General features: G+C 37.8%; 1 protein-coding gene across 1 annotated transcript in view; it reads right to left on the reverse strand.

The window, feature by feature from the left end:
• DCHS2 (dachsous cadherin-related 2) overlaps nucleotides 1–26,041 on the reverse strand; it is a 104,766-nt gene that overhangs the window by 41,664 nt on the left and 37,061 nt on the right. The window contains exons 2-4 of the mRNA XM_054514721.1: nucleotides 19,751–19,942; nucleotides 13,343–13,574; nucleotides 91–327 (exon numbers count right to left, since the gene is read on the reverse strand). Of these exons, the coding sequence (XP_054370696.1) occupies nucleotides 91–327; nucleotides 13,343–13,574; nucleotides 19,751–19,942 (661 nt within the window). The remainder of the gene's footprint in view (nucleotides 1–90; nucleotides 328–13,342; nucleotides 13,575–19,750; nucleotides 19,943–26,041) is intronic.

Raw genomic sequence — 26,041 nt, forward strand, 5'->3', positions numbered from 1 at the left:
TTTATGGGAAAAAAAAATAATCTACAGCTATTTCCAGTTAATGGTCACAACAAAAATACAACATAATCTCTGACAGAGAACATGACTTACTTGGAGGCTCTCTGGCCTTTACAGTGCCAATCACGCTGTCTTCAGGTGCATCTTCTGGAACAGAAAAGCTATACCGGGATCTCTCAAATATGGCAGGGACCAAAACAGTCTGAAGGACATTTACTGTGACAGCTGCATTGCTGGCAGAGGGAAGGCCACCCCCATCCCGTGCAGAAACACTCAGGAAGAATGCAGAATGTGCTAGGTGGCCAAGAGCTGAGGTCAGGTAAATAATTCCTGAGAGTACACAGAAATAAAATAGCACTTAAGAGAGATGTAAGATAAAATTCAGCAGGTTGTCAAAATAGTTTCAACATATATTGCTACTCTAAGAGAAGGTCAGACCATGTAGAAAATATCAGCACTCCCAATTAAATTTTTGAGAGCCAAGTTCTTTTCATACTATGTGATCTTTACCATTCACTGAGCCACTGAAAGACAGCAAGTTCTGTTTCAAAACACAGTGTCCATAATTCTAATTTAGAAACATTTTAGAAAATCTAATTTTAGATTCAGTTAAATCTTTAACAATGCTAAATTTTACTACTACTACTAGTCAATACCAATTTGGAAATGCATCAGGGTGGAAAACAAGTATTGTTTCAGAAGACTAATTTATCTCTGCAAATGGTAAAGTTAATGTTATTTCAAACAGGCTGTAGAGACATTCTGCTTAAGTAACTCATGAAATAAAATACACACACAAAAGGAGTCAAAGCTCCAAAATATACATCTTAGGAGCAGGGGGCTCTGTGGAAAGTATCTGGAAAGAAATCACCTGCAATCTGATCACAATTTTCTGTCAAAATACCCCTTAATAGTGAATTCTAAGGTCCATTGAATTTGCAAGCTGCTAACAATTACATTTTATATGAACTTTATTAAGTAATTATTTGAAAAGAAAATACAATGTTCAGTCCCAAAATACAGCACTTTGGAAGTATATTCCTCAGAATAATCTATTTGTGAAGTAAATTTTTCAACATGAAAATGAAGATGAAAGGTGACCAAACACAAGAAAATTTTTCTTATCAATGAGTGTGTCTAACTAAATATACACTAAATGCTAGAATCACAGTGTGTTAAGTAGTAAAATTGCAGTAAACTCAAGTAATTCAACTAACAGGGACAACCTTTTACATACCTATAGATATTTTTAAGGAATCACCTAGTTTTTTTTGTAGAAGCTGGTGAAGACACAGATCCTCTGGCAGTTCAGTAAAACCAAACCTTTAAACTTTGGGCTACCTTTGTAATTTCCTGGCTGTCAAGACAAGTTTAGTAGGGATGATGTCTGCCATTCAAGTTGGACATTTAGTGGTTAGACAGGGTAAAACTAGAGTTAGCTCAAAATGCCTTAGGAGAATCAATGGATGATTCAATGAGAATATATCTTCTCAGAATTTAGGGTGAATTTTCTACAATCCAGTTTTAAGCAGAATAATGGAAAAGAAATAAAATTCTTATAAATACTCAAATGTGCATGCAATATTCTTTCCAAATCTACTGCTAGGACACTATAATAAACTGTGTCTTGACACGCTTAAAATGAAGTAAAAGGATCCTCAGGATCAAGGGAAAACACTTTTTACTAACAAAAAGGGAAGCTTATTCCAGTGTGACAAACCACACTAAAAGCTCAACAGTGATACATACAGATAGATTCAGGGTTCAGTACTGATTCAGTTTCTTTGCTAATAACTGATGCAATTCTAAGAAACAACCTTATTTTGGCTTTTAAAATATTTTTTTCTTCTGATGATTGAGTTCTATGATTACTTCAGCAGCTCAACAAAGTAGTCCTTCAAGGACATAGACTTCTGGTATTTCCTGAGGTAATCTGAGCAATAATAGCTTCATGGAAAAAGGGATTTAACTATTTTTCTCCAGAGGATAAACATGTACACATAATTTCTGTCCAATTAATTTAAACCAATCAAATGGGCTGTATGTTAGTAATTTTCCAACTGGATATTTTTCTATTGACAAGGATATAAATATGTCCTTCTCATTTTAGATACTTCAAGAGGAATGTGGGAACTGGAAAACTTCTACAGAAAAGCATCAAACTGAAAATCTTACTCTCAGAGCAGTAACTAAAGACTCCAGAACATCCTTTAGCAAAGGGTGGAGCAAACAGAGCTCCACTCCAGGAGCTCTGAAGACCTGTTGAACAGAAATATTTCAGAATCAAAGCTCCATCTCTGCTGACCTAGACACATTGCAGCACACTCCATGCCAGTTCAGTTACAGAAAGCAAAAAGAAAATTAATAAAAGATTTTGTTTTCCTTCTTCATTCTTTTGCTGTGTCATAGGGAAAAAGGGGAATAGGCAAGTACGTCTTGCCAATTCAGCTCTCTTTTGCAGGACCAGGGACACCATGAGACCAAGGGCAGAATCCAAGTAAAAAGTATGTGTTTTCCATATGGTTCCCTCCAACCTCAAAAACTGTAGTATGCAGAAATTTAATAACCCATTTTAACTTTTAACTGTGTGCATTCTGTTTCTTTCAGCATTTGTAGGACAGGGCATTAGCTTTGCATCTGGTGATACATAATCTATAGAGACATTTGAGATAGCTCAGCCATATGTTGGTGGACATGCCTCATTAGGCTCTATTATGGCACCACATGATGGGAAAGAAGCTGTGGAAGAAAGCAGCATCTGGGATTTCACTTTCTGTATGATTAGATAACACAGCAGACTGTGACTGAAATGGACAGTCAGGACCACTTGGGCCAAAAGCAGCTGCCAGTACACCTGAGAGCAGGCTGGCTGGGTGCATTCCATCTGCTGCATCATGGTACAGGAGGTGCCTGAGTACTACACTGCAAAGGCAGAAATATGGAGGAAATTTCAAGGAGCAGGAGCTGTCAAAGTCACAGGTTCAGTATGCAAAACTCAACAGAGGCATCTCTCACTAAGTAACTGGCTGAATATGAACCATGGTTTTCCTTTCTTCCCCATTTTGTAATTAAGATTGGAATTTATTATTGTTATTGCCACAATCATTTGCAGCCTGTAACTCAAGGCTTCAGAGAACTTAAAAGACAATCAGGTTGCTGCAGTACAGAATATGGTCTTCCATTATGAAAAATAGTTTCTATAAACATTGACAATGAAAAGGGAATAATGACACAGCTCCTCTGCAAGGAATGTTTTACCAAAGCTCCCAACAGGGGACCACAAAGAGTGGGTCAGCTTCAAGAAAAGGGACATATTTCTTGCTGCTTGACTCACCATATAAATGAATATCTGCTGCCCTTAAAAACATTTAATTTCCATTTTTCAAATTAATATTTATATCACTGAAGTGCTTTGAAGATTGTATCCCTAGTTAATTCCTTATTCTGCATGAGAGAGAGCTGGAATCAATTCTGCTTCACAGGTGAACAATCCTATAATTACACACTGGAAGAAGCATTAACACCCAGCCTCATTCACACCTAGGCAATCTCATTTTTTTTACTAGATCTACATGGGCGTAACTGATTGCAGATCCTGACCCTTTATAAATCAAAAGCATGACATACAGACTGCCTGTTGCCTGGATATGATCTGGATACAGACTTCAGGCAGAACCTGCAATGCTGGATGCATGTCAGCAACTGCCACTGGAGGTTGTGGTCTGGGAACAGCTCTGCTCCAAGGCAGGTCAGCACAGCCACGCTGGAATTCACAGATGCTTTGCTGCAGAACAATCTGTGCACAAGGGCTAGCAGAAATCGTTACCATGGTTTGGAGCACTGAATGTATGGGGAGAAATAGTACTATTGAAGGCAAAATCATGACTGCCAGCTCTTTATCCGCCTCATACTTCCTCACTCACTGTACATGGTAGGGCAGGATCTTCCAAGAAGTCTTGCTCTTCACTTTCTGCCTATTTGCCCAGAAAGTGCAAATGCACTAATGAAGGACAGGACTCTCTGCCACCCCCCATCCTCTAGCAATGGCAAAACTTCTCATGGGATTTTGTCGTTCTTATTTTTGTGGAGGTGCATCCTATTCCATGAGGGGGTTAACTGCCATTTCTCAACATTTGAAGGCAGGAGACAGGAACCCACATGTAATGATTTTTTAAAATACTTGTTTTATTATATTCATGATCCTGTGTTCAGTCCTAATCTTACCACAGCATCCAGCACCAAAGTAGGCTCACTCACCAAAAGACCTTTTAGTATGGGAAAATATCATACTGGTAAACCCGATAGGATTTCCACGCACATCTCCATCTGAGCACTTTGAAAATCTGCTTTGCACAGGGTTCTCCCATAAGCAAAACAAAAATCAGCCCTACAATTATAGGCATTTGTAGGTAAACCAAATGTTTTCCACATTTGGTCAAGTGCTGCAAAGACAAAAATCAGGATGCACTAACTTCAGCAACAAAGTCTGGATTGGATAACTACGCGTACTTAAATAGCTTCTAATATTATATAATTGTTCATGAAATTAAAAAAACAACTTTAGAACATGGCAAGAGGAATCAAATTACCAGTGGTTTTACCTAAGCCCTTGAAACCAAACACCCTAACAAACTTTAAATGATGGCACTATTTCTTCAGCAAATAACCTAGGATGAGCCAGCTGGCATCACCTGACACAGCTCAGACAACAAGCAGATGGTCAAAAGGTCCAAATGGCTCCTCACCCCAGTTCACCTTCAAAGCTGGCCACTGTACCTGCTGCTCACTACTGTGCAGGTCAGAGCTGACCCACTGATCTGCCCAGAGCACCCACTCTAACTCAGCAGCTTCCCAGTGCAGGGGTGCATGCACAACTTTGCTTTTTATATGTCAGAAAAAACTTCAATATGAGCACAGACAGGGTGATCCTCCAGAAGATCAATGCAGTTAGGAGGTGTGCATTTTGCATTAACATTAAAATTAGCATTTCTTTAAGGAAGAATGATAGTGCTTCTGCTTGACATTTCTATTTAAATTTGTCCCACTCATTGCCTATGCTGTCATCTTGGCACTGCATACAGTTCCAGCTTTAGTATTTCACCTATACTTAAAATGTGCCTTTTTTAGTGAAGCTGCATTTTTGATAGTAACCATAGCAACACTGCCAAATACACTGAACAGCTGGTTTAATAATGGCCAGGGGAAGGAAGGAATTAAATTGTTATTTACAATCTACCTACTGTAATACACATAGCTTCACCTCACATGAAAAGTCTTTAAAAAGCTTAATCTAATGGTTCTAATGCTGGTTTGCATTTCAGCAAAGAAGAGGACTTCTTCAGTTTGAAAATATTCATTGTTTGAATGTTTTTGTAGTAAACAACTGATTGAACCCATATCAATCTTCTAGCTACATTTATACTTTACAGGTCTCATACCCCTGCACTGCAGATGCTTTCAACACTGGCCCCTCTGTAGCAAATTCTTGTGCTCAATTCATAGTTTGCCTCTTAGAAAGAAATATAGCTATAGAAGGACTTAGTGTCTACAACCAATACTATACAAACATACTGTGTTTAATCACAAGAATTAGCTTAGCACATGAAAGTCTGGCCATGGAGTCTGCACATAACAAACCAGTACCTGGATCTATAAACTAACATAAGCAGTTTTAACACTGCAGCTCCCCCAGAAGCATGACACTATTTCAAATACTATAGGTTACAGAGAGTTTTAGTGAGCTAAGAAGTATTAATCAACACATAAAATACAAATTTCTAATTACAGCAGTTCCATTAGTCACAAACAGAATACCCACCTGAGCATCAGCTTCTAATATCAAGCAAAAGAAAGCATGAGTTTAGTACTAGAATGGTTTTGTATCATCTAGGCTGTTTTCTTTTACACAAGTGCTTTTTAAGCAAAGTCTTGTAATTCGGGATGCAAAATTTTACATCCCTAGAGACTACAGTTTGCCAGTTTAGAAGATCAGGTGCCTCCTAACTCTATTTTGGTTTTTTACATATTTAAATAACTATTCCCTAAAAAAACCCACAAACAAACAAGCAACACCACAAAAACCCCTTCTGAAAATTCTACTTTTTCAGTAGAACAGATAACTGAAGAGATATAATTCACTGTTATAAGACTTCCTTTGTTTCTGCCCTGGTTTATTTCCTTTCATCTGACCTGATAGTAACTCAGAGTGTGTTTGCTGTCTGACTGTGTACAAAGCGAACACTCTCACACAAGCACGAGTCCATCCAGAAATCAAAGTTTACATCAGTAAGAGGGCAGGAGTTTGTCCTGGTGAATTGCTGTGTTTTCAAAGACAAAGGCAGAGACCCCCCGTAATCTGCACAGCTCCAGCCCTTCCACACCTTCTCAACAGGTCACCTTTCCTTGCTTACTTATCAAAGTTTTTCAAAAATGTCTATTTAATCAAGAACCTTTTCAGTCAAGGACCTTTTCAATCAAGCTGCCAGCCTCTAGATCCAAAAATAGCCCACTGCACAATCTGGTAACACAACTCAACTGCCATGGTAACCAGGGATGGTTAAAACCTTTCTTTGAAGGTACTGTAGAAAAAAAACATCAGGACAGACACAGAATGAAGCCTGCTATAAGCTAAAGAAGATATATTTACTGTTCTTATATTAAGAGCACTACAAAACATTCCAGATGCTGACCTTCATTTATATAGACTGATTTTCTGCTGCACACACTTCCCTGCTACATTCATTCTAACACTGTACCACAGCTGTCTACTCCCTTGGTGTGACCTGACACTTCTTTTCTTTAGGATAACTGAGAACACAAAGTACAGTAAATATATCCTGTGCTCTGAGACCCATGCAGTCTCTAGCAAAGAAAAGGGTTGATCATCTAAATTTTAGTGAATAAATATCACACTATTCTCCGCCACTAAAATGGGCATAATGTTTTCCTTTTCACCACTTTTTTTTTTTAATCAGCCCACATCATTTGCACAATGCCAAGGAAGTTCACTCTTTGCCTCTTCTGGTGGGTTCTTCTGTTTCTGAGGTTTGACATTGGCTTAACTAGGATGTAGGAGGGTGGGCTAGAGTATTTTTGTTAATACTTTGCATTCTTTCATGCACAAATCATCTCACGTACATTCCACTATTGCATGGTTGAGTTTTTGGCACAGAGCTTGTAGGAATATTTCTCTTTGTAGATAGCTGATTCTATTGGATTTTATACATAAAAGAAAAAAAAAAAAAGAGACACATAAGGCGCTAGCAGTATGGATATTTTTTCATGCTGTTCTGCTACACACCTTTCTTTCAGGGCCAAAATCTGCACCCTCACACTTGCTACGGCATTTGCTTCTAGGACAACATACTATTTTCCATTTTACAATTTTCTAGGATAACATACTATTTTACTATTATACTATTTATGATAAATTTCTCATTAGGCAAGATCTCAGTGAAGGTAAATGCCCACAAATAACTCTAATTTTTCCTGTTTGATTTAACTCAAACAAAGTTCTTCAAAGGTGAAAACTTACTGTGCTAAACCAACATCTCAGACATATTCCACTGATTTGCAGCATTCCAAATACACTATCAATATCATATGACAGATCAGAAAGACAGTAATTGAAGAAACTGCAGTTTAAAAAAAGAAGTGGCCTCAAAATGTTCCAAAATAAAGCACTCCTAATTTTAAATCTATTTATGTGAAGTTCTTCATATGTTTAGCAAATGTACTACATGCTGTAGGAAAATGCCAAAAGTAGTTTAAAAATAAAGTATTTTTTTCCCTACAATACCATACGAAAACATCATCAATCATCATAAATATGGGCCTTGTTTGCTTTAGAAAGGGTGCATCCTCATTTTACTTTGATGCCTAATACAATCTGTTATATATTAAACTGGGTATAATACATGGAGTTAAGCAAAGTTTTGGGGTTTTTCCCCCCATAAAAATAAACGTTGGTATTTCAACATTACTTTTCAACCTGTATTGCAATAAAAATAAAGGAATTAACATTTCTGAAGATGCAGCTGTTAAGAAACAGTCCTATTTTTTAATAAAACTAATTTTTTCAGCATCCTTAACTGGAATGAATCTATTCTGAACCAAATCAAAGTTTATTATAAGTTAGTTTGCCATTAAATTGCATTTGCATATGTGCAATTCCATAGTGTAGTAATTAAAGTAGTACAGCACTAAAATAAACACTGCCACAAGAAATATATACCAGTGAGGCACTATTCTGTACAAACTGTACACAACTCCTCTTCTTGTATCCATTACTAGGCACTGTTAAAGTGACAAGATGCTGGAATTGAATTTGGCTTTTGGATGAGGTACTTCTTACATTCTTAAATTTGCATGATCTTTAGGTGTACTCATCCTTTTATTCTTTGCCAGCAGACTAAGCTCCTAGACTGCTCTAAATCTTTTACAGGACATTTTAGTCACATGATGCCCTTTGCTAGAAAGAAATCAGAGTGCATCTTAAAGCCAAAATTCCCACAAAAGAATGTTCATTTTGAAGGAGCTGTACTTCTGTGCTGAACTTTTTTAAGTCATGTTTTTGTTTTTTACGTGTTCAACTACTAACCAGCTCTTGCAACAAGGCTTGTCTGCTCTCCTCAAAATGTGGTTTTTGGTGTAAATAAGTAACAGAAAGTAACAACATTTTAACAGAATGGTGATCCAAGTATCTTCAAGTCAATGGCAAGATTTCCAAGTATCTCAGTGTACTGTGTTTATGTGTCAAGGGTTTGGCCACGTGGGCACTACAGGAGTGGCTTCTGTGGTGCAGAGCATGGTGAGGCAGCTTCCCCCTGCAGTCTATGGAGGTCCACAGGGGAGCAGAGATCCACCCTCAGCCCATGGAAGACCCTTTGCTGGAGCAGATTGATGCCCAAAGAAGTCTGTGACCCCATGGGAAACTCATACTGGTGCAGGTTTGCTGGCAGGACTTATGACCCCACAGGAAACCCACATTGGATCATTCTGTTCCTGAAGGACTGGACCCTGCTGAAATGACCTGTGCTGGAGCAGAAGAAGAGTGCGAGGAGGAAGGAGCAGCAGAGACAACCTGTGATGAACTGCACAGTTCCCATTCCCCATCCTCCTGTGCTGCCGGGGCCAGAGGACATAGAGAAAATTGGGAGTGAAGTTAAGTGCAGGAAAAGGGAGGGATGGGGGGAATGTCTTTTATGATGTAGTTTTTATTTCTCATTACCCTCCTCTGATTTGATTGGCAATAAATTAAAGTCATTTCCTCAAATTGAGTCTCTTTTGCCAGTGACAGTAATTGCTGAGAGATTTCTCCCTGCACTTTTCTTGACCCACAAGCCTTTTGTCATCATTTTCTTCCCCTGCACAACTGAGGAGGGGAGTAATAGAGTGACTTTGGTGGGCACCTGGCATCCAGCCCAGGTCTATGAGCCATATTGACAGACACATTCTCAATGAAATACACAAAAGGAAGGTCACAGCCTTTTTTCTAGGCATCTAATTTAGGTAGGAATCACAGAATCACGAGCCTAAATATCTTATAGAATTTAAAGAAACAGAAGCTAAATTAAAAGCTTATACTGCTGTAACATACAATGAGCGAATGATACTTTATCTACATGGTTTTCATGCTAGTTTTAAATAACAAATACATTCATATGAAGACAAACCATGGCTGCTGCCTTTTGCTTAGCATCCATAGAAGTTTTCTCTGCACACAGGGACTAGCTAGGGGATTTGTTTTAAAATCTATGAACAGACTATTTACCTGAAGACTGACACTCGAAGTCACACTAGTCTAGAATAATTTTCAAGGACTACAATTTTGTTGGTTTGAAACAACTTCTCTGAACCAGAACGATGATGATGATAACTATCTTTTTACCAATCTCTTGAAAAGGGTATCACTAAGATCAATGGTAAAATTAATTACATGCCCTTGGGTGAAGGTAAGTATTAATGCTGTTATTGTAATAGAAGTTTCCTAAATCAGTTGTTAATCCTAAAGTCTTAAAGTCAAACACTGCATAGGTTTTCTGCCACACTTATGATTGCATCCTGTGACTTACATTTTTAATTACCAGCTCAGCCATTACTATAAATACACTGTCTTTCAGATAGCTTGTTAGGTAACAATGGGAAAATAAACAAACATAGCTCAAACAGTTTCTTACCCAGAAGAGCTCTTCAACTTGCCCTGTTCTAATCAATTCCTGAGTACTGTTCATAGATCATGCATGGATCAGATATCTACAAAAGGCAACATAATGAAGCCAAGATGTTGTTTACACCAACACTAGAAACAAACGATAGCAAGAGTCACGAACCAGCAGAGGAGCTGGTTTACAGTTTCCTATCCATACATTTTTCTAGTTACACAGTTCTTAAAGTGGTTTTTCTTGTGGAAAGTCTACCATTAATCAAATGAAAAAGACTTCAACTTTTTCAAAAACTGAAACATAATAAATGTTATTTATGAGTACAAGAGCATATCACAAACAATAAATGCAGTGTCTAAAAGCTAAAATAGCAAACAAATATAACTAATAAAATCTTGTTTAGAATTGAAAAAGAATTCAGTGGAATGTCAGTCTGGTCAATGAAAGGATGTTCCTTCCCGCTCCCACTGAATTTATCTATTTACAACATCCACATGTCCCAGTGCTTGAAACAAAAGATGGAGCCCCTTCAAAGAGCCTGGATGTGCCTCAACCTCATCATATCTATGTATCAAAAGCAGTATTGTTATTTTCTATATAGTGAGGAGTTGACCAGCTGGTAGGATATTTTGAACACAGCTCATAGAAAAACTAAGAGCTTTAACAAACAAGAGCCAGAAGCAAGACATAGCAATGAAGAATTTTGGTTTCAATTGTTATTTTACTGTTTTATCCATTTATCTTCCAAAAATTCAAAAGTCAATTTTTAGTGAATATTCTAAGTGCAGCACTCAACAAACATCCCTGAAGAAAATTACAGTGAGAAATTTTCCTGGCAAGAAAAAGAGAAAACACAAAAAAAGAGAAAAATTACATACATCATGGACAACAGCATCATCTTGCATATTATGTTAATGGATCATAGTGTAATGTGACACACCATTTGCCACTAATTATTGTAAATCTCATAATACTGAAAATAACTCTGTCCACGTAAAATATTAAAGGCTATAATGAACATAGTAAGTCAAGATTACTAATGCACTGATTTTCATTTCTCCTTTCTAAATTCTCTATCAGTGAGAGAAAAAATTATTTGAAAAAATAAAGCCTATTAGGCAGCCAAATCCACAGAATTCTCCAACACCATCATTGTCCTTCTGTTCAGGTCCTCTAATAATGAGAAGAGTAGATAAAACAGAATATGCCATACATACATAAATTGGAAAAAATGAAGAACACAACAGAAACAGACCGCACATCCATAAAATCAGAAAAAGAGGCCAAGCTGTAATATCTCATTTGGCTTTCTGGTTTGAGCACCCATCTCCTGGAGAATGCCTATTCCTTCACATACTTGTCTGTTGGCTCTGTCCACAAAATGCTGCCCAGCTAACAAGATGAAATCCCTCACATAACCTTCAGAGAGGCACAGCTAAACTAGCCCGTAAATCAGAGCATATAAAGACAGCTTTAGCACAATTAACACTGGAAAATGTCTCTGTTGTAACAAGAAGTAAGGAGGAAGAGCTCAAAATCTCTGTGCCCTAACAGTGAGCCACTTGTTTCATCTCTCTCTAAATACTGAAGAGGTTTACAAGCTTAAAGATGGCAAAACTTCTGTGTGATATATTGGCAATTTTAATGTTTTGGGGTTTTTGGGGGGCATTTTGGGGGGGGGTGGTGGGAGCTGGGGCTTTTTTTGGTTTAAAATGTTTATTTTAGTTTAAAAATCATTTGCCTCACCAGTGACTGAGCATAAGCCCTTATTTTCAATAGGTGTGGAAGAATATAAATGGAAAAATGTATTCAGAAAAAAAAAGAGCCCACAGCATTAATATTAATAAGTTAAAATTAGACACAGTCCGACCTTGTGAATTGCCCAGGAGATCTGATTAAGTGCAATCAGATTCCAAGCACTATAATGCTGGGAATAGTGTCTAACCTAAGAGCTTTTCTCATCATGAAATGTCAGCAATAATGACCTCAAGCAACTTCACCCTGAATTTGGTCTGCCTTTGATAAAATACCATGATAGATCCATGAGGTAATAGTAACTTACAAGCTTATAGAGTCTTAATCATTAAGCATGACATTTTTCCTATACAAAGTGCCAAACTGGAAAGAGAGGCCAAAAGGTCACAATCCAAGGAAGAAACCTTTCAAAAGGCTTTCTTTCAGCAGAGGGTTGCTGCAAAGCCAGTGCTGCTAATGTGATCCACAGGGGCTCCCTTCAACAAGCCTGATGGGACAGTTTTAAAATGACCAGTTAAATGCCTGTGGAGATCCAGCTCCCTAATTATTGACTGACCTACGTATTTTTGACATCAGTTATGCCCCTGAGAACCTGACTTGACAGGTAGTTAAAAGTCCACAGTTAAATAAATTCTGAAATAGCCAAGACAAGCAGCCTAACTTCCTAAGAAGATTAGTTTCTTCTGTTCATCAGAATGTTTTGGGAATTGTGTAAAAATAGACACCTATTAGAAAGAATAGAACCTTGCAAGATTTTGAATACTAAAGACCTAATATATACACACATGTATCAGAGCCTAAAAAGATCTTAAACACATAAAACAATCTGTGCCATGACTATCTGTTGATCAGGATACATTCACATGCAAGGGCTGGCCCTCAAGAAAAATGGCAATTTCCATTTAGTCAATCACTTATTGAAAAGCACAGTTAGAAAGCTAAACATTGAGTCAAAAAGGGAGGCAAATATGCCTTGTAAGACTGACCAGAATGAGGACTTATCCTAGCACAGTACAGAGGAAGATTAGAACAGAAATACAAAAGGAATGAAAGGAGGAACATTGTGAAGGGTGTTTTATTGCTCTTCAAGAGTAAGAATTTTAGAAATGCAGATATTTTTGTAAAAAAGAAAAATTTAATTATTTCTTACAATGATCTATAGATTTAGGGCTGAAAATAGTGGGTATGTGGCATGCTGCTTGTTCTTCATTGTGCTGTCATGTACTATATTTTCCATTTTTCTGCTTATTCCAGTGAATGCAAAAGTTTCACATTAAACCTAAATCCTCCATCTACCTCTAGAATTATTTTCCATCAGAATCTAAGTTTCACCCATGTGACATGACTCCAAATACAAAAAGCATAATCAAGGAGAATATATATCTTGTATAATTATAACCTTTCTGACTCATAGACACATACACTACCTGTAGATGAATCCACTGTGAAAAAAGAAGAAAATTCTCCTGGGACCAATTCGTATGTGACAATGCCAAATATTCCTGAATCTCTGTCTGTGGCAGCAACATTGATGATTTCTGTTCCTGGGTGTGTGTGACTGCTGATACTTGTCACATAGGTGTCTTGTTCAAAAACAGGCTGATTGTCATTAATATCTTCTATCTCGATGCGAACAAAAGCTTGGGCACTCAGACCACCCTGTTGGATAAATATGAAAAAAAGAACAAAAAACAAGATAATTTTTAAAATAGGATGGTACACAGCTGGCTTCAGTCCATCATTAGGAAATGGAGCATGCTGCAACAATATGGATCAATGAAAATGTCCATTAAAAGCAAATTACAGTATCTGCAATACCCCAAAACACTGCTCAGAAGTAAGCTATGTGCTCAGCACAACACAAAGGGCTGATGGAGTGAATAAAGAAATCCAGCTTCTCTACAACAGCGAGGCCTGAACACAAAAAGTCAGTTTTGTTAATGCTAATGAGCAGCACACATCAAAAACTTTGCTAGTCTAACCTCACATGCTTCTGCTGACATCTCCAACACCCCACTTATTCCTTCACAGATAAAAGTCAGGGCTTTATGCTCCAGGAAGACATGCCCCTCAGGTGACTGTGGTGCTCCAGCAAAACAGGAATAACTTCTCTCTATGAGACTTTTAGATGTAAAAGCATGACCATCATAATGGTGAACATGAGGCTTTTTCAACCAGGGACACAAACTAAAAGCAGGACAGCCAAAAGCTGACCTGTCAGGCTGCTGTCTGCAATACCTGTGGTCAATTTACTGACAGATGCCCTACAAAAGCCCACTAAAATACCACACGGGACCACATTTAGCCTTGCTCTGGAGTGAAACTGAAGAAGAAAGGAGCAACTACAAGCTGGTTTATCACACCATACTACGGAAAAATACTGATTTGTTATGACAAAGCACTGAATTTTCTGACAATCTGCAAAAAAGACAATTCTCTGGGTACAGAAGTATAGATGCCACAGGCACCTGAGTGAAACTAGTGGCAATTTACTTCTTGAAGGACTCCCTCCATGAGTTTGGAGGGGCTCATTTTTCCAAGACTATTTTGTAGCCATAGGAAGTACCAGCAATTTTAAAAGAAAGCAGGTCCACTGTGGCAGAGAAAACAGTGAATTCTGGGGCACTCTGGCATGCTCAGCGGCACAAAGCAGCACAGGCATGTACAGTCTGCATGTGCTTTATGTGTTACATTAAAATACAGATGGAGGAAGAATCCTGAGCTCTTCAAAGTCCACTGAGCATGCTGTGCTTGTAGCAGTCACTTTGAGAAACTGCTGACACAGATCAGATGTGCGTGCACACACAAACTATGCTGAGCTAGTGCAAACTTCATTTTGCAGTCACAGTAGCTGTGATACAGAGAAAACCACACCAACCCAAAACCAACTATGTTGCATAATTCTGCAATCCAATTGTTCACATCAATTATTTTTAAACCTGACCTTCATTAAATTATCCAAGGATTCAGACTGGATATGACTCCTTTAGACTTACCTTGCCATATAACAATCTCCCACAAAACTATTTTTGAGTGTTTGCTTAGTGTGTCCATAGGTTCAGACTTATTTTAAAAAAACCCAAACATTATCAGCATTTACCTTCACATTTGCATAGTGATTTTTTGCTTTATCCTGTTTTGGTTTTTTTCTGTGTTGTAAATGTTACCTCTATTGGGTGAAGTGACATTCCCATAAAGACTGAAGTAAGTGGAAAATTAAGATGATCTTATGCATCATGTGTCTGTGTTTCACCCACAAACAAAGAGATCTATCCCACATCCTCCTGGTGTGCTTCTGAAGAAAATAAGGCATGGCATGCTTCCAGGGCTCATGCTGCTGCACAGGCAGCCAGGACTCTTGCCTGGAGACCAGGACTCTAAAGGACAGTAATCAGCCTACAAATTACTGGGACTGCCATGAAACCTCATGCTAATATGGAGAAATGGAAATGGCAGTGAGCCCAATGCCAACACCTCCACTTCAGGGCAAGCCCCTTCCCCAGTACCTTGATTTCCATGATAAGGGATGCACAGGAGCTAAAAAAAGGAAAGCAGGGCAAGGGGAGGGAATGTGCTCTGCTCACTGTCAGAATATACTCTGTGTGTCCACAGCTTTCAGGTACTTTAGCAGAGAAATCAGAAGTATTTTTAAGGGAAGAGGACTAGGGAAGAAGTGAAGTCAAGAATAAAAAGAATCTAAAAAAGATGGTTGGAACAGCATGAAACCAAACTCACAAGAGCTTGTGTTAAGCTGTTTCTTTCAAGCTTCATTATTGCTAAACAGATAGGAAAAATCCCCAAACCCCATTCTTCAGCCAATTTATATTTGTGCTACAGAGTTATGTAAAGACTGAAAAGTCTACTGAAGTTGATTAACTCTAAGTATATAGGAAATTTCTATTCTCTAAGAAAATTGACCAAATTTTATGATGGAGACAGAATCTTCTTTTCCTGAAGAAGCAGTGTATACCTTCACACGCCAAGTATGACATTTACTTAATAACTTAATGATATTAACTGGTTATGGCCCAATTCTTGCTCTGACATCTGAAAAAAAGCATCATTCCAATTGAGAAGGAACTAAAACTCCTATTTCTAATGATGTGGATATACTTTGTCTGCTCAGAAGCAAGCAAAACATTTATCTTCCAAAACATGAAGGCTGACTTATATAAGATCTATTGCTGACAGAAAATTACACTTGTCAAAACATGTTAACAAGGAGCAGAAAGCCACAGTTGTTCATTTTAAAATCCCTTATCTCAAATGTTCAAGTATTTTTCACTACTGTTGTACTCTCTGGTGCAACAAGGTCACAACTACAATGACTTCTCTGTCAGACTCCTGAGGGTTGTGTCCCTCATGGAAGAAAAAGGGGACAAACTACCATCAAGTCAAAATAACAACAATTAATGTTTTCATTACTTCAGAAGGATCAAATGTGTGTAAATAGCTAAAGCTAGTAGACCTCTTGATCAAGTCTTTAAAAAAATGTCCTGCCTTGGGCAGGGGAAACTTTGTCTTAAGCAGAAATGATGCTATTTTGAGCAGCTATATTTCTTTATTTTGGTGCTGTAAAATGCTTAAAACTCTATCAAGATTTTCATCACAACCTCCAAAGTTTTTGTCAGCGAACCATGCTATCAAATTTTTGTTCCAAACTGGACTGTTAGATACAGAATCTAACAGTCATAATGGCTTTTTTTTTGTAAACCTAAAGGATATGTCATCTTGAAGTAATGCTGTCAAAGTGGAGAGATGTCTGCAATTATTTCAAAAGCCTTAAGTTCTTCAGAAGCTTTGCCTGTGAATGTCCAGTGTTTATATCTAAATTTTAAGTGCTCCAATATAAAAGACAAATAAAATTGGATAGGCCGGGTGGATTACCAAAAAGCAAGGGACAAAGTGCCTCTATGCAGAAAGGCAGTAAGAGAGTCACTAACACCCCTGCTGATGGTGTACTGAACCCTTTGCAGTGATGATGAAGCAGCTGAAAAACTGAAGACCTACCATTTCATATAGGAGAGATAAGGATACTTCTTTTCATCTTTGCTTAATCAGTGAGAGTGCTCCCACAAGCTCTCACAGGATGTTTATTTAAAGTCAGTTTAACAGAAGTTCTTTCCCACCTGCCTCTCCATGGGCTCTTGTGTGCAATTCAAGTTCACTCCTTACATTTTCTACTCAATGCATTTAAGACATGACTGACAAGTTCTAAAGCCATGTAATGGAGTAGCCAGGAACAGGTGCAGGAAACCGATAGCTTAGCTGTAAGATAAACTGCACAACACCTGGAAAATACTTTCTTTTCCTCCTCACTTCTAATTAACTGTGTTATTTTCTTTCCTTTTCATCTCTCTACCCTTCTTTGTCACAAGTGACCTTTCATCCCTCCTCTCTCTTTTCTGTGCACATTTCTCCCCTGATCACAATCTCTACTTTGAGCCCCATACCTAACATCTTTAATCCATCAAAATCAGCAACAGAATGTCAGGAAATAAGATAAATATCCTACTACAATTCTGCTTTAAGGGTAGAGAGTTGGTCAACACAAGTTCAGGTGCACTGAAAATTTTGAAAAGCTGATATTGAATTTAGGTGCTTTAGTATTTAGGTCTCAGATGGGAAAACTTCTACAAAGTGCTGATTCCAGTAAAAAGATCAAGCCTTGCCTGTCACAAACAGGGCAATAAAAAATTGAACCTTTCTCCCCATTCCTGAACTTCTGAAAACACAAGGTCCATAAATGGAGATAAATGACAGAGCAATTTAAAAACATAATACCTTATAGTTTCAATGCATTGGCTATTTTCCTTTAACTTAAGATGTATGAATAGAGCAGTAATTTAATGAAAAAAATTAAGGCATCAAGTTTTTCTTCGTGCAAACATATTTTCTTTCAGGTTTTCAAAACAATTTTCTGTAGCTGACTGAATATCTTAGAAACTTTTCTGAATTTCACTGCTATTGTTCAGCTCTCACATACCGTTTATTAATGATTAATCTTGATATTCCAGACATGTGTATGTGTCCTTACATTTATACAGCTTCAAAACACGTGAATAATAGGAAAAATGAAATTATGAAGTATAGCAGAATGCCTAATTTTCTGCTGTTGTACATTTCAATACAGACTGCTTTACTTTTCAAAGTTTTTTTGGATATATGTATTCAAGTATAAATTTTGAAGGCAGAAATCACATACAAGTGAAATTCCAAAATGGTCAGAGAGAACTACCTCTGCTATAGACATTACTGTCCTGGAAAAACCCACTCTTATATCCTTATATTACAATCATGGAATGGTTTGAGTAGGAAGAGACCTTTCAAAGGAAGTCACCTTTCGAAGACACCTTTCAAACCCCCTGCAATGAGCAGGGTCAAGTTATTAGACATTAAAATCAGATGAGTATGGAAACAAATATACCAATATATTTATGCAATTTTTTCTGCTCTAAAGAAATCTATGAGGAAGAAAAGGCACACTGGTAAAGGCAATATTAATTAAAGAATATTTCTGTAGCCTCTGAAATGAGCACTGAATTGGGACAGCTAAAGAAAAAACATTGTTTAACTATTACACAAATATCTGAATTCAACAAAACAGACATACTCTCAATGGCTACATTCTCAAAATGAAATAATTAATACAACCATCAACTGCAGCTGTTTAAGTTAATCTACTCATAGGTATAGAAATCATAGTTCACTAAGTTCCTTCAGCGTACAATAAAAAAAACCTACAGGCATTTTAATGAAAAATACAGCATTTCTAAGACAACTGTATTTTTAAAAAGTTATATTAGATACATTTAGGACATTATCTTAAATGCAATTTTAATATTCAAAGTAAGAAATAAAAACTGCTTAGCCTGAAATAATTGAATTTCCATGTTTTTCAGGACAAATTGTACTGCAAAATGTGACCTGAATAACATTTCAAAAAGTGTCCTTATGTTAATTTTAACGTTTGAAGGCAACCAATAACCTTTTTCTTCAGCTTCTTCACAATTCACCATTAAGCTGAAGAAGGTAAAGACAAGTACTAATTGGGCCTTACAAAGCAAAAAATGACCTCAGACTGCAAATCACCAAATGAATATTTCATAATGAAAATATAATGAATAGTTTTCTTCCATTATTTTTTGGAGCTTACTAGCAAAATCTTTTGTTACATGGCACCAGGTGGGCAAGTCGTCCATCCCCAGACATCTTAATATGTTCACACCACAGAAATGTCTCCTCACCTTCCTTGCCAGGATCTGCAATGGACTATTTCAGGCACATACAACTACCCTGCCCTTGCTGTACCATGAATGCTCACTTACAAGAACCAGATCTTGAGAAGTGGGAAAACTTGCAGACATGCAGCTGCAGGGAGGCTGCACCCAGCCACAGCAGCAGCAATGGCACCAGCCACCTAGAAAGGACAGGGAACTTACCCAGGAAAGTCACTGTCACCCGCAGTAGCCATGCAATTTTAGCCCATGGTACTGTCTTATTACTGCCGCAGGGGTCTTGAAAGCAGGGAGCAGAAGTAACTTGGAGTCCATTGGTTCCAATAGGAGGAGGAAAATTAGTAAGGACTAACATCCTAGAAACATTTTTCCAGACTTTATTTAGGAGTCATTGGGTATTTCCCAGCCAATTGTATTAGTTTGTGTAGAAATTCACAATTCATGAATAGAATTTTCTGTTCTCTTTAAAGACAAGACATTTTATCCAAATTCAGGCAATTTTTAACATAGTTGCTACATTCTCATTTAAAAGTATATCAGACATCCAGATTTGCAAATACATTCACAAATCTGGCAGTATAGAAAGGTGAAACTTACCCCATCTGTAGCTTTTACTAAGAGATCATAAGTGGTTGGATCTCCTTCTCTGTCAATGTCTTGAGACACAAAGATCTGACCAGTGTGTGGGTCAATCTGGAAAGCTTTGGATTTTTCATAAAAATTAAATCCATCATAAAGAGAATACTCAATTTCTCCAAACTGGTCAGCATCTGCATCTGTTGCTTTGACCTGCAAGGAGACAACAGAGATAAAAATGAAGCCAGTGAAACTATTACTCATCAAAACAAAGTATCTGTAATTTTTGAACCCATTTGTGTTGTACAAGAAAATGCGTATACCCAGAATAAATATAAACATGTTCTGCTACCTAAGCTGGCTGCCAGCAGTTCATAAAATATCTCCGCTACTGACAGTGTAAATATCAATCCTCTTCATTTCCCAAGACTGGAAAAGCCATTCTCTTAAGCCATACCTAAACTATTTTCCCTTTATGTTTTTACCAGTGGAGGTAGCTCTTACAAAAAATCAGAAAGCTCTTATGTCACATGTGGATCAGAAAAGTGCTGCAGGACATCCTTACCTAATATATTCTATAAAAGACTTCCCAGATCTTAATTTAGTTTTCACTTGAAAGAGGGCTTGGTGGCACTCATGCTTTTTGACCCACAGGTGGTATTTGATAAACACAGAAGTTTTGTACATTGCTCCTTCAATTTTATTCCCCTAAGATCTTTGATAGCAAGTGTTTTGTGCTGAGTTTGGCTCTTCTCTGGGATGTTCTATTGTGATATTTTTATAAATTATTTTCTAACAAAATGTTTCTAAACTTAAGTGAAAACTATGCACGCATTAAGAAAACCAGTATTTTCAGTTCTGTAATTTGCTATTATTGGAGATAGATAAATAATTTCTCCTTTGCAATTGGTTTCCTTTTTCACTTTTTCTTTGAAAACGGTAATTTCCATGGGTTTTCCATCAGCCTGTCTGTACAAGCACAATGTAACAGAGGCATTAACAGAGAAGACCTTAAGAGAGCTTTGGAAACGTTAGTATCACACAGCCCACGAGTCAGAATTTGTGGGAGCCCAGAGCGACCTGTGCCAGTCAGTGCCTGCACCTGACACAGGCTGATGAGACCCACAGCCAGGTCAGAGGTGGAGGTCTGCGCGTGCCTGCCTGTACAGAAAACCATCTGGCACAATTTTAGGTAGAGTTTCAAAATAAACAGTCCAGGCCAGGGAGTATTCCTGGAAGTAAGTTTGGATTAGGTCACCCTGTTTGGGTGATATAAATTAATTTAGTTGCATGGACACAAGCTGTGCCAGGTCATTTGGCCATAGGACCCAGAACAGCCTTTGGCTGCTGCTCCTACCAGAACAAATGTGGCCATAAAGACCAGTGACTGCCTGCATCACAAGCTCCCTTCTTTGCCCGCACAGGAATTGTTTTGGCACTGAGATACTTAGCTGGGACTGAATTAAAACCAAATGAACAAAGCATGTGTTGGGAAGCCTGGAAAGCATGGAATAGGGGAAAGGGAAACCACATAAAAAGTGCCAATTCAAATCAAAAAGTTAAAACTTACTCTAGAGAAGTTACATCAATCAGAATTTAGAAGTGACAGCCCAAAAGATACATGTGTTATTTCAATTATTATTTTTTGCTTGCTTTTCCGACTTTTCCACCTCTTCATGGAAGCTCAAGATTTTTTTGTATTTCAGAAGTATCACTGTGACTGCACCACACGCTCCATAACATTTTTCCTCCCATAGGAAGGTTTTTCGCACTGCCAAAGGCCATCATACCAGAGTTTACACCAAAAAAAGCTCCTTTAGGGGAGCCCTGTGCTCGCAGAGCCCTTCATGCCCTTTTCACACCCTTGCAAGATTGCATCCCACAGCTGCAGCAGCTGGCCACTCCTGACCCGGGTCCAACTACTTGTTCTGGGCAATTTAAAGGCAAAACTCACAATCACACACAGCTAAACAAAGATCCAGTCCTAAAAATGCTTTACAGCTGTATGCAAATCAAGTCTACGACATGCACGTTTCTCCAGCCTCATACTTTATTATTTCTGTCATAAAAACAAGAACAGAACACACGTCTAGTGTGCTCTTAGTAATCTACCACCCTAATGTTATGAAACAATAATTCACTCGGCCCTTATAAGAAAAGTATTTCAATTTATTTCTTTTGCCTGAAATCCAACAGGGGTGACAGTACTGAAAGGTTCTGTCTGACTGTGCCTACATGCAGTTACATGTGTAAATGCTAACATTTTTGTCTGCAACTAAGCATGAGTGATTAATTGCAGGTGAAATTTGAGGGTATTGTTAGAAGTTTAGCTCATTACATTCGGTGACTTGTTTTCTTTGTTGTAAATTATGCAGTCCTCAGACTTTGAACAGTACATGTAAAGGCATAATGAGTGATGAATTTAAATAAAAATGCTTCAGTTCAAGGCTATGCAAATTTAAAGGTCTAATTGCGATCAACTTAAATTACTATAATCATCTTTCAGGCAGCAGAACTAAGTGGCATCCATTTTTTGAGAAAAAAAAAAAAAAAAAATCTTTCTCCCAGTTCAAGTACCTCACATCCATTCAATTTCTACCCACTTAGTAGTCCTTTTTTTAATCACTCACCATGGAACCTTTGATCTGAAGAGGGAAGATCTGGAATTAAAAGTGAATGAAAAATTTCCTGTAGCAGAGAGATCTGACACAGAATGGCACTACAATTGAGGTCAGGGAAGATATTAACTATGATCATAGAATCATTGAGGCTGAAAAAAGACCCTTAAGATTATCAACTAAATGCAAGCTGATTTAGAAGGAGGAATTCAGTGAAAACACAGTAACAAATTCAAGTTTTTTGACACAATTAAGTGACCACATTGTTAAAGATTTTAGGAATTAAAGCACACAGTGGTCACTGTCCGAAAAACATTGGGTTGTGATAGCCTACTGTGAGTACCAATCCTACAGAGTATTGCAGCAGTTAACGGCCCAAGAGCTGTGAGTTACAGCAGCCCAAACAGGAGGAAATGAAGGCAGCAGAAGGAATTTTCACAGTGGACTGATCAAGAGAGTTGTATGTTAGCAATATCACAAAGGTGATAGAGTTGAATGGATTTATCTACCTTGAAGAAGCAGGAAGCAAGAGAGTACCAAATATGTAACACCTCTGACAAGCCTAATACAAGATTGGAATCTTGGAGAAAAATAAAGGGGAAGAAAAGAAACAGTTATGCCCCCAAGGTCTTTCTCCTTTTACTAAATTTGTTTTCAATGCAGTAAGTTTAACATCCAAGTTTTTAAGGAGTGCAAACTTGGGAATAAGTTCAGGACAAAGTACTTCCCCAAGAAACATTTTTAAAGCCAACAAGAGTCAATGTATGGATAGCTCCTGGCTGGACGTCTCCCATCAGTCATGCTTCCTGTAGCCTACACCCTTTGGTCAGCTTGTACAATGTCTAGACTAAAAATCTGTCAGAGAAAAAAACAGTTTGTTCTGTCCTGTTGACACTACCAATAAAGTGGTTAGATTTCAGATATTGTCTCAGGAGGAGACAAGAGGGGGACCTAGAGAAATGTTGTGCAGAACAAGTAAAAAAATCTGACCCACCTGTGTGATGTTCAGACAGATTAGTGTAAGAGGAAAATAAATGGTGTGAAGTGGTAGATACTAAAAGGTGTAAGAAGACAAAATTCAACAGTGTTGCAAGTGCAGAAATCATCTTCTATTTGCATATGGAAAGAGGGGATGATCTCAAAGAAGCCATGATTTTAGGGGCAACTACCCTAACTTCCTCACCCACATGTGCACTTCAACCCTGTAACACATGTCCAGGTTTAAATGGAAAAAAAATTTCTGGCAGTACATGTAAATAAGAGGGAACAAAACCATTTTAGCGCTATGCTGAGAAAGCAAAGACTTCAGAGCTTACAGAAAGAAAGCATCTGGCAGATCTTCAGCTCCTTCCATTCACTTCAGTGGGTTGATGACAACTCAGCAATGGGCAATACCTCCATATTTTACAGTCATTGAACTGTGTAACCAATAAACTAATAGTAAACAAGATTATAGAGAAATAGATCTGCTACTAAATTCTACATTGTTTTAAACACAAAGTAATTTTAAGAGAAATCTCCCGTTATATTTTTGTTTTTTTTTAAATTTCCACTCATTTTTATCCTCAACAAATTAAAATAAAGTCCCTGTGGTTATGTTTACCTTTTTTTATTTTGCTTCCTAGATATTATTCCCTAACAAAGGAACATATTTTGAAAAGCAGATTAAATATTTTACATTATATGCAAAATGGGGAAAGTGTCTTGTACTCACAAAACCACAACAGAAAAGACAATCCTATTACTTGCAGATCAAAGATTCAGAACCTATAAAAAATAATTCTTAGGATTTAGAGTATGCAGCCTTAAAGATGACTGATTGGCAACGCTGAATTTCACATTTGAGTGGCCAGGATTCATTTTATATCTTTCAGATAGACCAGACCACTGGAAAGACCAGGACATTCAGTCAAGTAAGTCATCACCATGGTCATCTGTGATAGCAATTAAATGAGACTAAGAAATATTAAATCAATTCTTCACAGCTTAAGAAACTACAAAAAAGAAAAAAAAAAAAAAAAGAGGAAACTACCAGGGAGCTGAAAAGGTTCAGTTAGATCAATGGTGTAAGCATGGATCTATCCTGCAGTCATCAACAGCACAAAATCCAGCGTCCTTACATTTGACATGCTGAAGGACAGCAGGCCTGTTCCAGGCAGTACAGCAATACCTGATTGCAAACCCTCACCAGAGACGTGTTTGAATTCCTCACGTAGGCAGCCCAAGCACCACTGGAATAGTTAGCTGCTGGGGAAGCATCTGCTCTGCCAGACCCTCATGTGGTCCACGACCACAGGGAAGGAGAAGAGCAGTCTGAGTTGGAGGCATGCTGTCAGCAACACGTGACCATAGAAATACTAGCAGTGAAGTTACTGGTAGAAGACATTTTTCAAGTTACTTGGGTGTATCTGAATGATAGATTAGCATGCGTGCTGCCACAATCACACATCATCAAATGTCTTCAAGCCAGTGCTCTGACTTACAACCCTGGTTAGTGAGAAAATAGCATATCAAATACAAACCAATGATCTCTACCTCACAGCTGCCTGAGGCAGCACAGACAATAATGCTGACACCAAACCTAAAGAGTGCAATAAATATATTACTTTGGAATTTTATCTATCTGCCTCAGCACCCACGATTAGCCTGCTCCCTAGTGCAGCAGGTTTAACATATGGAAATGGGAATAAAGCTGCAGATCCACTTGAAGTCCTAAAAGCATGAGCCTTGACTTCAAGAACAGGAACTTTTTGCCTGAGGCCTTAACAGCTGGTCCTTGACAATTGCACTGACAGCAGAAAAAGCCCCATTCTTCATTCTCAAACTGGGCTGCATCTGGAAAGCCACAAATCAAAATAAAAACTGAAATTTAAGCTGCTAATTCAACTGGCATTGATTCTTACTTTGTCAACCACCACAATACCAGATACTCAAAAAATTCCCACCAAATAAGAAAATCCTTAGTCCTCATCCTTGCTCTGATACAAAAAATTTTCACTGTGCTGGTCAGGTCAATGGACCTGACTAATGTCAATTTTTCTGCATTCTTTTGATCTGCTATAGGATGGAGATAACCACAGCTGAACAACTGACAATAAGCACTGCACAGACACAACCTTGCTAACCTGTACTGAAGCTGATGCTGATTCCTCCAGCTGATTTCCGATTCACTCTAGAAATTGCCATCAGTTTTATGAAGGTGCTAATAAGAAGCAAGTCCCATCAAAACACTTAATAATTCTCAATAGCCTTTCAAGTGTAAAGAGAAAAGCCTAAATGCAAGCAGAGACAGAGGCCAGGCACACTCTCTGCTCAAGGACAGCATGTGAAATGTAGTATTCACTGTAACCTCAACTAAACGTAACATTTCTTAATTGTAAGGCTTTTGGTTTTGACTTTTCCAACAACTACATCTGTTTGGGGTTTTTTTCCACTTGTGCCCCCATGAGTTGTACAGAAATACCAACTAACTACTACATGGTTTTAAACAAAAGTAAAATTAACCCTACTTCACATATGAATCTCTCATTAAAAAAATCACACTATTTTTTACCTTCTTTATAATACTCCATTTTTCCAACATTCTCTATCTTCCCCACAACAAACAAATGAAAAGAAATTTAATTTACATGATGAACGATTATGAGATCTTAGTTTTTGCCTTCTCTGCTCTTCTGTGTATCTAACTGATGAC

This window comes from Molothrus ater, chromosome 4 (assembly GCF_012460135.2).
Source record: "Molothrus ater isolate BHLD 08-10-18 breed brown headed cowbird chromosome 4, BPBGC_Mater_1.1, whole genome shotgun sequence".
In the NCBI taxonomy this organism is placed as follows: Eukaryota; Metazoa; Chordata; class Aves; order Passeriformes; family Icteridae; genus Molothrus; species Molothrus ater.